General features: G+C 44.9%; 1 protein-coding gene across 1 annotated transcript; it reads right to left on the bottom strand.

The window, feature by feature from the left end:
* Positions 1-2,124: 2,124 nt before the first annotated feature.
* nfil3-5 (nuclear factor, interleukin 3 regulated, member 5) lies at positions 2,125-12,048 on the bottom strand. Its single transcript, XM_084318772.1, is given in 10 exon segments — positions 2,125-4,279; positions 4,282-4,792; positions 4,795-5,057; positions 5,060-5,087; positions 5,089-5,145; positions 5,147-5,224; positions 5,226-5,447; positions 5,449-5,481; positions 5,484-6,099; positions 11,797-12,048. Coding segments are annotated over 9 exon segments (1,779 nt in total). The 5' UTR covers positions 5,703-6,099; positions 11,797-12,048; the 3' UTR covers positions 2,125-3,911.
* Positions 12,049-12,831: the final 783 nt, after the last annotated feature.

Below are 12,831 nucleotides of genomic sequence, written 5' to 3'. Positions count from 1 at the left end.
ACTATTAACAGTATTGCCAGCTGTATAGCATGTAATGTGGATTGGTATTTTGGTTCCACATTGGCAGGACCCAATATACAGCACAACGTTTGTGAATTTTACATGTGCCAAGCGGATTGACAATTTTCAGATAATCTATACATTTTATTCTGTACTGTACATAGATACACTGTGTTATCCCAACGGTCACAATAGTTGCCGTCAACATGTTTGCTCATTCTATGACCACACTATACAAATTTGAGTAATTCAGCCAGGATGTAAACGGCTCTGGTCATGTGCACTGCACATATTGAGACCCTTTATTATTTCAATATTTGCTGGAAATACATTGATACATCATTCAGTAACATTTTCAGAGCCTTATAACAAACATTATTACACTATTGTGACCAGTGGGATTAAATGTGTAATATACATTACATTGTATGTACATGTTATAACATGCATGTATTTATTTTCTATATATATTTTCTATATATATATTTTCAATTTTAACATTGCCATAATGTTGGAGAGGGCAACACAATGTTTTTGTAAGATAAATAGATGTATACTCTTTGAATAGAAATAAATATAAAGAGTTGTAACACAATGTTTTTGTAAGATAAATAGTTTCGATGAAGAACAAAACCTCCTAAATGCATACAAAAAAGGGGAAAACTTCATATCTGCACTTTGCGAGGCACTAATACCTGGTCGGTATTGTTAACATACGTGTAATATAGTCCAAAAACAGTGTATACGGTGTTTACAGTGTTATTGTACATTGCTAACATACAGATTATATATGTATACTCTTTGAATAGAAAAAAATAAAAGAGTTGTTTGAAGTTGATATAATGTGCTTGTGTAGTTATTTTTCTGTTAACTTATTCACATGGATTTTAAAACTGAACCTTAAGTTATAGTAACTGCAAATATTTGAGTTGATTAACTTAAACATTTGAGTTGATTAACTTAAAAGAAATGAGGCATTAGATTTGCCTCAATGTCTTTGAGTTCTGTTAACTTAATCACATGGATTTAAGGTTGAACCTTAAGTCACAGTAACTGAACATATTTGAGTTGCCTCCACTTGAGAACCTTAAGTCACAGTAACTGAACATATTTGAACTGCCTTAACTGAGAACTGTAAGTCACAGTAACTGAACATATTTGAGTTGACACCACTTGAGAACCGTTAAGTCACAGTAACTGAATATATTTGAATTGCCTTAACTGAGAACTGTAAGTCACAGTAACTGAACATATTTGAGGTGACTCCACTAGAGAACCTAAGTCACAGTAACTGAACATATTTGAACTGCCTTAACTGAGAACTGTAAGTCACAGTAACTGAATATATTTGAGTTGCCTCCACTAGAGAACCTTAAGTCACAGTAACTGAACATATTTGAACTGCCTTAACTGAGAACTGTAAGTCACAGTAACTGAACATATTTGAGTTGACACCACTTGAGAACCTTAAGTCACAGTAACTGAACATATTTGAATTGCCTTAACTGAGAACTGTAAGTCACAGTAACTGAACATATTTGATTTGACTCCACTAGAGAACCATAAGTCACAGTAACTGAACATATTTGAACTGCCTTAACTGAGAACTGTAAGTCACAGTAACTGAACATATTTGAGTTGACTCCACTTGAGAACTGTAAGTCAGAGTAACTGACCATATTTGATTTGACTTAACTGAGAACCTTAAGTCACAGTAACAGACCATATTTGAGTTGCCTTAACTGAGAATTGTAAGTCTTAGCCAACTGAAAACATTTGAGTTTATCAACTTAAAAAAATTGAGGCATGGGATTACGTAAATTTTTTTAAGTTCTGGAAACTTATTCGGTTTTACAGTGTACTATGGTAGCAGGATTCTGTTGTGTCTGCTGTAATAGGAAGCCAATCTGTGTGGCAAAGACAATGCTCTTTGTATCGTTAAATTTAAAGCATGTTAAACCTCTCCAATACTCGAATCTTCTGTATGTAAATGTGATTGGAAGATAAAAAAAAAAAAAAAAAAAAAAAAAAAAAGCATTTTATGTGTTTTTATGCATTGATCATTCATAACAGTAAAACAACTAAGACAAAGAAGGCAAAAGTTCACGAAGCACATTATTTCAACATCGTTTTATTTTTTGTTTTCCTTTTGAATCACAATTCAAAAGAAGTATTTTTTTTGTCATCGTTTTGCATATCCACATTTGAAATATAGCAATACAGTCACTTCAAGAGAAGCCTTATTCAGTTTCCTCCTTTTTCATAGAGCCATTCGGCAAACAACAAACATTATCGAATATCACTCACAAGTACAAAATGGTAACGGGGGGCAACACGGGTAAATACTTCTTACAAACCAGGAAGAACATAGGGTGAGTGACGCACCAGGGGACGGAAAGAACACATAGTAACCAAAAACAATAACAATAAAATAGAAAAAAAATATTATAATAATAACAATAACAAGTAACAACATAATAATAAAATAATATACAACAGTATACGAGAGATAAAGAACTTTACATTTATACAGTGGCCAGAGGCAGGCACCAGGAAGTGAAACAGTTCAAAGTAGCTCGTACAGATGGTAAGATTCTACTGCATAAACTGTAGCTAGAGGACAACTCAGTGCAGAGGTGGACAGGACCAAAGAGACGTCGGCCTGTTGTGGGACAATGAACAAATAAAGAGGCACCTTTATGAAGAGAGAAAAAGAGCAGCTTTGCCTGTGGCAACTGAAGAACCGTTGGGTTCATTTGACAGTCAAATGATATTTGTAGGCAAAATTAAAAAGAAAAGTACTTTTGTAATGGGTCGGTAAAGGGTGGGAACACCCAGTGGGAGGCCCCTCTGCTCGTCAGGCAATAACCAACAAAGCAGTGTATGACTAAACATCCTTGGACCGATACGCTGTTGGTTTTAACTGTGGAACCTTTGAGGTCAGAGCTCAGAGGTCACCCGTTTGAGAGACCTCGGGTTGATCCATTGGGTCTGTAGTGTTGTCTTCTACAAGCTATGGCTCAAACATACAGTGGAAAGAAAAATCTTTGAGGCATTCGTTTCCTCGACGATGAGGGACTGTACACGAACTTTCAACAAGAACAAACGGATAACATTTCATAGTCTACGACCTTCGCATCCCAATGTCTTTTTCTTTTTGTCTGCATTTTTTTGTTTTCTTCTTAAAAATATATTTCAATATATGCAAATTTATATACACAGTAATTAACAATCCAAGTGCTTGAGAAGAGATAGGGTGTTCTGTGCAGTTGGGGGGGGGGGGTTACAGAAACGAATGAACATGTTGTTTGGAGGGCTTGGAAGAATGGAGATAGTTCAGGGAGGATGTATTTCTTTGGTCATGGGACTGTTCTCGTAACGCCATTCAAGACGTAGTACGTTGTGCTGGCCACCCCCAACCAACTCAGTTCAGTGAGCAATGTTAGTCTTTTCCCAAAGGGAAATAACCTAGACACAAGTGGCAGAGAGCTTCCTTTTGTTCCCCTCAAATGTTTTTTTTCTTCCTCCCTGTGTGACATCTTGTTATGTAAGTGATCTGTTGTTTTCCTGGGTAGGGAACGAGGGAGGGAAACGGGTGACACAGTGAACCTTAATGTTAGAGGTCTGGACTGTAAGGTTGTGATGTGAGTCGATGGGAGATCTGTTCTGTTATCGACCATCAAGGTGGAAAGGTTCCCATAGTGGTAGTCCTGACACCAAAGTGTGATGCACCGTGAGGAGAGATAGAGAGAGAGAGAGAGAGAGAGAGAGAGAGAGAGAGAGAGAGAGAGAGAGAGAGAGAGAGAGAGAGAGAGAGAGAGAGAGAGAGAGAGAGAAAGAGAGAGAGAGAGAGAGAGAGAGAGGGCAATGTCTTTGACAAGTCCAGAGATTTGGAGCCGTTGGCCCGGTCCTCAGTCTCGCCTCTTCCACCCACTCATCTCACCGCTGGATTCCTCTCTCGGCCTCACCTGCTGCTCCCCCTCGTCGTCGGTATACTCCACCTCGCTCTCCTCCGCCTCCTTGATCTCCCTGTCTACCTGGACGCCGTGTTGGTTGCTGGGCAGGGCCAGGTAGGGATGCTGGGGCAAGGAGGGAGAAGGAGACGCCGCGTTGGGAGAGCCGGACGGTCCCTCTGCGTGAGCTCTCGCCCCTCCGCTGGACAGGGCTCTGTATTTGAGGCGGAGCTTGTGCGGCAGGGCGGTGCCTTTGACCTGCGCCGTGGCCCCCGTGGCCTTCTTCTCGCGGTAGCTGCCGATCTCCGAGGAGGAAGAGGAGGGGATTCGTCGTCCGTGGAGACCTCCTTGTCAGAGCTGCGGGGGTCTCCGTCGCTGGAGGAGGTGTCTTTAGCGCAGGAACGTTCCTGGTAAAAGCCCTCGGCTATGGGGCCTCCCTCATAGGTGAGTATTGGGGGCTCTTCGTCCAGGGTGTTGAGGTAGGCGTGGTGCTGCCGGAAGGAGGACTTGCCCTCCTCACTGTTGTGGAGCAGCTCGGGGGCAAAGGGGTTGAGGTGGCTGTTCTCCTGGCCCTGGTAGCTAAAGAACCTGCTGTGGTTTTCATGCTGGCGAGGATGGGATTCATATCTGTGCTGTTCCTCTGCTGAGTCTGCGCCGGGGTACTCGTACAGTGGCGAGTCTGCCGTCTTCCGCCCCTCATCCAGCCTCTCCGTCACCTCTGTGATGGTCTGGGAGCTCCTCGGAGGAGGTGGAGTGGTGGCCTTGCTGCGATGGCCTACTCTGCTGCGCCTGGGAGTGTTGCTCCTCCAGGTGCTGGCTCCCCATGGGGTACGAGCTGCTACCGGAGCGATACAGGATCACGCTCCTCTGTGCAGGGGCCCTGGGAAGCTGGGCTGGAGGCTTCCAGTTGGCGCTGTTGCTGGTAGTCCATGGCACATTCTGCCTCCTGGACCCTTTGCTGGCGAGCGGACACAAAATCGGTGTGGTTCCCGTTGTAGACCCCCACGTTGGACATTTCACTGGGGATCTCGTTTTCGCTTTCCATTCTGCCCAGATCCATGCCTGGAGCCTCCCTCTTGATGTCATAGCCCATGGGTTCTGGCTGTCTCGGGAAGAGCCGTCGGACATATCGGAAGAGGGAGCCGTGGGGAGAGAACTTGGGGAGTGGCGTGTGGCGCTCGCCGCGGCTGGAACTGCTCCGCTTCGGAGGAGTCGGAGTTCAGCATCACTTGGGAGGCACTTGAGTAACCACTGCTGGAGAGGTAGGGGTTAATGTTCGGTGTTGCCATTGGTGCTGCTACCATTGTCAATAGCGTTGGCAGCAGCTGCCGCTGCGTTGGAGATCTGCTGGCTCTTCTCCATGTACGAGGCCGTGCTGATGAGGCCAAATCGCAACTTGAGCTGAAGGAGTTCCGTCTTCAGGCGAACGTTCTCCTCGTTCAGGGCCATGACGCGGTTCTCCAGCACCATGTCGTTGATGCGCCGCTTCTCCCGCGGAGCGCTTGGCCGCCTCGTTGTTCTTACGGGCGTTTTCTCCCAGTAGGAGGCGTCCTTCTTCTCGTCGGAGATGAACTCCCGCTTCCTTCGGCAGGACATGCTAGACTTGGAGCCTTTGGACTGGCGGCCGGAGTGCGAGTCCCCGTCGGCCCCCCCGGGGGACGGCAGGCTCTCCTCATAGTTAGAGAAGGTGTCCACGTCCGTGGTGTTCTTGTTGCTGGTGGACTGGAGGTGTAGACTGAGGCTTTCCATTTTCCTGACTCGGGGGGCGGAAAAGGGGCAAAGGGGGGAGGGGGGAGGTCAAGTAGGAGCTGGTCTTCTTTAAAAAGTGGATTTGCTTAAGTCGCAGGATCCGCAAAAGAACTCTGGATGAGGTATTTTTAGCTCCGCGAAGCGAGAACCTCATTGATTTGGATTCTCAAAAAACTCTCGTGACTCTTTATTTCAAAAGTCTAAATGGTCAAGTGTCCATATTTTCCAAGAAGATCAAAAAGAGAAAGGAACTCGATGTGCGTCTTCGTTGATCTCCGGGAGGGCTCTGATGTGTGCCGGGGGCCAGTGCCCTGCTTCGTCTGGCTCAGGATGTAGGTCGGTCCGTCTACTCCGGCGTTCTGCTCCCGTGTCTGTGCTGCTGCTTGCTCACCGGGAACTAGGTTATGGAGAGAGAAGGGGGGAGGGAGGGGGAGAGAGAGAGATCCATTAGATCCACGTCAGCATTCGTTTAGCCAATCCATTGCACTGTAATACAAAACTAAAAAGCAAACCCATATGATGTAATGACTGTGTGTGTGTGTGTGTGTGGGCAATTTAAAATTAGTTTAACCTCAGCGGTATGGTTGGCATTACCAACTGTAATAAAACTCCTCGAGTTGAAACATATCGCTGTGACATAACCGCAGGCGTTATGCAACATTTGAAATGCAGCGCCGGACACGGCGCAGGGAGGAGCGGAGAGAGCACAGAGGCTGGGGCTCAGGTCTTAGCTAACACTCTGCTCTGCTGCAGAGCTCTTGTGTAAGACACTGCACTGTCACAGTCACGTAACCAGGACTAGTAGGGCAGGCTGATTGGGTGCCAGCGCTGCAGAGACTGACGGATGGACAGTTTGATTGATTCATCTGTACTTGTATAATGTATTATGTGATCTGTGTATGTAGATATGGTGAATCTCCCGTTTTGAAAACTGGGAAGCTCCAGGTACCCCCCCCCCCCCCCCCCCCCCCCCCACACATCTGGCTAAGAATGACCAGAAAGGAAATCCCATTTAACTAGTATGTTTTCCCTTTACAGTGCATTTGGGGTGAGAGATAAAGTGAGTATATATTTTCGCTAACTAGCCTATTTTTAAGAACCATGTTGTGAGCACTAGAGGGGGAGATCTTTTAATAACTTGATAATTTTTTCATAGGCGCAGGAGGCCGAGCCAGACTTCCTTATTTGGGCAGAAACATTACGAGGCGCGAGGGGTCTTTGGATCACATTATTATTTGCAGACAGTAGCCTACATCAAACTAATTATGCGTTACTGCGTTGGCGAGTCTTCCTGAACCTCTAAGTGAGTGACTCCATCTCAAGACTCCTTCATGTTCTATCAGGTGTATTATTGTTTGCCCATTTGTGTCATAACAGGGACTGCCAAACTGAAATAGACACATGCAGGGTATTATACAATGTTTTGGCTAGGCTGCGTGTACGGGGGGTCCGGCCGATGCAGCTGCAATGGCCCATCGGGCATACCAGAGGCAAGGGCTCTATTTCTTTAAGAACTGTCACACCAGAGGCAAGGGCTCTATTTCTTTAAGAACTGTCACACCAGAGGCAAGGGGCTCTATTTCTTTAAGAACTGTCACACCAGAGGCAAGGGCTCTATTTCTTTAAGAACTGTCACACCAGAGGCAAGGGCTCTATTTCTTTAAGAACTGTCACACCAGAGGCAAGGGCTCTATTTCTTTAAGAACTGTCACACCAGAGGCAAGGGCTCTATTTCTTTAAGAACTGTCACACCAGAGGCAAGGGCTCTATTTCTTTAAGAACTGTCACACCCGTCAGCAACATATTACACAACACCACAAGACACTGCAGTTCCTGTGTAGTATTAACAACAGAGCCTTACAGGAAACCTTGCCCAACCAACATCCCTTGCACCACAACTTAACAACTGTATTGACTGTTGCCACGGACGCCGACTACAGCCATTTAGCTTGACTCTTCGGTTTCTCACACACTGATTTACAATTGATTCCCAGGTATAATGGATCATTATACTAATATGGTTGTATTATGTAACACATAATCTGGGTCAGATCTGGGTCATTATATCACCCGGTTACAATGACTCATCTGTTGGCCCTTCCAACACCCAGGGCAGAGCCCATGTTACATGTGTTTAAATATTGACACACTCCTTTTTTTCTATTACTATTCCTCAATGTGTAGTAATACTGTAATGTCGCCATCTCTCCCTGCCAATACGGTCCTCGCCATAACCGTGTCATCTGTTCCTCTTTGTTCTAGTGCGGTTGCTGAGTTCCTCTCCTTCCACAGCAGTCGTATGACCCTGTTACATAATCTCCCCCAGTCGCAGACCAGTCAGGATCTTATATAACCTTGTGGCAGCTCAGCTTCTCAACATTTATACAGCTTATCTTAGCTGAGGCTACTACAGTGTTCCATTTGCTTATCGTTTTCTGGGAAGAATATTTGAACTTGTTCTACATCAAAGAATCCCTCTCTGTAGTTGTAAAAAGCTACAGCAAATAGCCATGAAGTCCTATTTGGGCACAGATTCTCTCGACAGACGTGGGAAAATACCCCCCCCCCCCCCCCCCCCCCCCAACATACATAAGTGATTTACATAATATAGCCCTGTCGTGGAGGTGGGTGGGAATCGAAGCAGGGCGGGAGCGAAGCAACACGTCGCCCCAATGACCTAGAAACGACGCTACGCAGTAAACACTCCTCCTGTCTTTTTGACGCTGCGCCATAAAATAGGTCAATGGGGACTGCGAGAGAGAGAGAGAGAGGGAGGCCGGGAGAGGGAGAATTAGAGTGCACTCTAAAAATAGGGCGGCAGAAAGGAGTGAGTGAGCGAGGGAAGGAGGGAGGGAGAAGAGCGGGGAAGGGGAGAGGAGGAGGTGCAGGGGGGGGCTAGAGGAATTCAGTTGGTGGGCATGAGAGGAATTTTACAGACACTACTGCAGCATGAAGGGGGGGGGGGGGGGGGGGAGGGAAGAATCCCGAGCAACGTCATCAACCCAGAAATCGGATTATAAAAGCCCCCATGATTCATAGCTCCTGGATACGTTGGCGGAGAGCTAATGCAGTGAGAGAATGACCTGCACTAGTGGAAGCTGAAGAGAAGATAGGGGGAGAGATGGCATTGACGTCAAGGGACACGCCCATATCGCCAGCCAAGAATCATACATAACAGCCTCTCTCTCTGAACTGAGGGGGGGGGGGGGGGGGGGGGGGGGGGGGGGGGGGGGGGGGGGGGGGGGGGGGGGCTGCTGCTGCTAGTTGTCTACGCGCTTTATATATTTCTATGACACACAAACCACACCTTGTGTAATATATTACATAGTTGGCCTGCTGAGGGTTACTGGTTGCAATTCACACATTCCGCATTAGTAGACTAGACAAGCATCTGGATAGACGTATATATATATCTTTCTCCATCTCTGTCTGCGTTCTGTCAAATAGAACAGGCCTACTGAGGTCAAGCTGATTTTAAGCTTTGTTATCCCAAAATATATGTTGATAACACTCATTTAAAAAAAAAATAGTAAAAAAATTATTAAATTAAATAAAAATAGATGTGTTTTTGGCCCAGTGAGATGGGAAAATGTTACAACACTGCTGAGGCCGTTCTCAGACACTTGCAGCCCGGGGAGCAGTGCTGCACCTCTGACCTCCAAGGCCTCCCTTTCCCTCCCTCTCTCACACGTGGAGGGGCCTCAGCCAGACCTCCATCTTATCCTCAGGCTTTGTCTTTTGTCTTAAGAGCCCCGCAGAGCTTGGAATCAGGAATCCAAACATTCCAGGTCAACGACTAATAAACCCCAGAGCTGCATGTTTTCTTTCCGATCACACTGTGCTTCCAGGGATCCAATAAAAAACCCAGAATGTACTGACGCAATTAACTCGTCACTATAGCTTGTAGTCTTATGGGCTTTCAAGAGAGAGAGTGAACTGGTCACTAGCCTAATTAGTACTAATCTCACACATGAACAACAGAAGTCTAGCTGATTTGGAAATATGCCTAAATGGCATGCTTCAGACATTTCATGGGGCACAGTGTGTGGACTGGCTTAAAAAGGGTTTAGTCTCTTGTCACAAATATCATTTCCTGCTAAATGTTTGTGCTCGTATAGACTCTGGTGTGATAAGTGAATAGAAAACATCAGCCTTGCAGGAAGTAATAGTGCCCTTGTCCTTCTGATACTATATGTTAAAAAATGTGTCATAAGCTCTAAAAGGTGCCACCCGCTAAATTAGAGAACCTACAATATAAGCAAGATGCCCCACATCAAAGCTCCCAGCTACTTTACACTCAACTAGAGAAGTCCACAAAGTAACGTAAAAAAGTATTGAAAATCAGATGTAGCAATCTATGGCTACTGACACTAGGCACCTAAACAGACCAGATAAGTTATTGGACTCTGAACAAGTCTTTTCCACTGTGTTCTCATATTCCACCGAGGAACTGACATAGTGATGTAAGTGATGTTACGCCATATCTGTCTCTCCTCAGCCACAGCTCAGTTGACCTATATACAGTATTCAGACTGGTATGAAACTAGACCAACTGGCACCTATAGAACTTGCCTAACAGGGTGGCTTCTGTTTATTGCATCATAACCTGAATACTTAATTATTATCCTAATTCCATGACAAAGCCACGCCAAGATCTAACAGGTTGCTGAGTACGCAAGATCACTATAGATATAGTGTAGATATAGAAAGAATCTGAGCAGGTGTGTTACATAATTGAACTAATCTATATTTATGTAATTAATACCGTTTGATATTGACTACCCCACTCTGTTTACTTTCCGGCCGTATACATAATATTAATCTATGAATGACAGTGAAAAAGTGCATAAACAAAAAATAATTACAGGATTATCTGTCCCATGAGAGAAGTGCTCCTCTGGTTCTCTCGCCTTGTACCGTTGTTATGTCATACCCTTTACACACCAGCAAACAAAGCTCCATTTTGCTTATTACATTGTGATAAACTAGGTAAATTGCGGAAGGCTAGTTTTATACTTAAAATCATCAAATGGCGTTTGATGTAAGTGAAATACGATGTCTGTCTACCATTAGGTGACGAATTTCCTATCTGAATTGCCTTTAAATTTGTATAATCGCAGAATATGTCATTTGCCTCCATCCGTATGGTGGTGATCAAAGACAATGTAATAAACCATGTAGCCAAAAAGCAACAGAATGCTAACGCATACAAATCAGACCCATGCTCTCTGGAATGTCACGACGCGGCGGAACACTCCAGAGACACAGAACACGACAAAAGAAGGTGAAATAATTAAAACGGCGCCTGGATTTGTGCGCCCCCCCCCCCTTAACCTATTGTAATAAACTGTAATATTTTAACACGCAATCGTCCACGATGACGTTTCCAGTTCGTTATTTTTATTAATAATAATAAAGGTATCACAATTTGTTCCTTCATTATTAATTAAATGAAGGCAATTCCAATCCCAATCTTATATTTGCCCATATTGGGGGAACATGTTCATTTCAGCGCATCTAATAATTAAAAGAAAAACGCCGTAATAAAATGGTTTATATTTCCTGTATATTATTAACACAAAGTGATTCGGAAAAACAGACACACGCGTTACGGGCGAGACACAATAAGCCGCGCGTGTGGCGCACAACCCCCTCCCGGAGCGCACCATGAGGGCGACGCGCCTCGCCTTGACATTGAGCGCACTGAGGGCTGCAGCTAACCACGCTTCACGAAGGAATGTATAGATTATAGGGGCAATCCACACGTTTAAATTTGACCCAAAAAAAATGCTCCACGTAATTCCACAACAAATGTAGCTCAGCGTGTATATAGTATGACTTTTTAACCGTTCAAAGACTACTATGTTACAAATAATAAGACTGACTACCGGTAGGGGTGACTGTGGTGAGTCGCCATGTGAACAATACCTCCTCCACCACACACGACCTAATCGGAATACACACACTATACACACAGCCTACCGGTCCGCCATGTATATAACAGAATGTAGGGTTTATTATACTGCTTTATTTCAGTTGGGATGTAAACGCATTCATAAAGCCAAGCCGCCCCAAGTCCCCCCAACCAACGTACCTTTTGAAAGTGACGTGTCTCCACAAATATTCGGGCTGCCGATACAACAAAAGCTGTCTCGTTCTGCAGTTGAAGTTTATCGCTTTCTCCGTTCCTTTTCCCTCAAAATAAGCAATGTTTCCGTTTAAGCAAAGATAGTCGGCGTGCTTTTCCTCTCCTGTTCTTTCAGGTAGTCAGTCAGGATGCTGGATGCTGCCTCCCTTTGCTTTGAGTGGTTGTGTTATGCTGGAGACTTGCTCCAGTTACTCTCCCTCTCCCCTCTAGAAATATGTGTTAGTAGGTCAGTGGTTGCGTAACAGCTCTTGGCTGCCTAGTCACGTTATTTTCCTCATCTCGCGCGTTCACCATAGCTCCTCCTCTCTCTCTCTCTCTCTCCCTCTCTCTTTCTCTCTCTCTGCAATCCGCTCCACCCTATGAATGAATGAGAACTTTATTAACAGATTGCAGAATGGGTACAGTACAGTACGGCTCAATACATACAATTGTTAAGGGGATGCAGACAAGAGAAAGACTTTCGTCTTGTTTACATCAGGGTCCCCCATTTTCAATTCATCGTAACATATATGACATACAGATAGACAGTACTGCTACATCTATACATTTATGACATACCAGATTTGCAATTACAGTACTGTTTGTGATACAAAAAGAGTCCAGAAAGAAAAGAGTATATACATTAGGCGTAGAAACTGTACATTGGATTGGGTAGGTGGGGGTGGGGGGGGACTGTACATTGGAGGTGGTTGGGTGGGTGGGGGGGGGGGGTTGGGTAGGAGTGGGGGGGGGGGGGGGGGGTTGGGTAGGAGTGGGGGGGGGGGGGGGTTGGGTAGGAGGGGTGGGTGGGGGACACTGTACAAACAACACTGTGCATTGGATTATTGACAAGACCATACTTGGTAATTTACTGTACATTGGAGGGGGTTGTGTTCGGACATTTACATCCTTAAATCCTATCCTTACAGTATGTAATATAAGTGGAAAGTTATATCACTTTAAATCAATAATAAAGTAGGCATGGGGCTGAGCATTTCATTC

This window comes from Notolepis coatsorum (genome assembly GCF_963971535.1).
Source record: "Notolepis coatsorum genome assembly, chromosome: 7".
NCBI classification, from domain to species: Eukaryota; Metazoa; Chordata; class Actinopteri; order Aulopiformes; family Paralepididae; genus Notolepis; species Notolepis coatsorum.
Note: the sequence above shows the minus strand (reverse complement) of the source record. Positions and strands in the feature narration are given on the sequence as shown.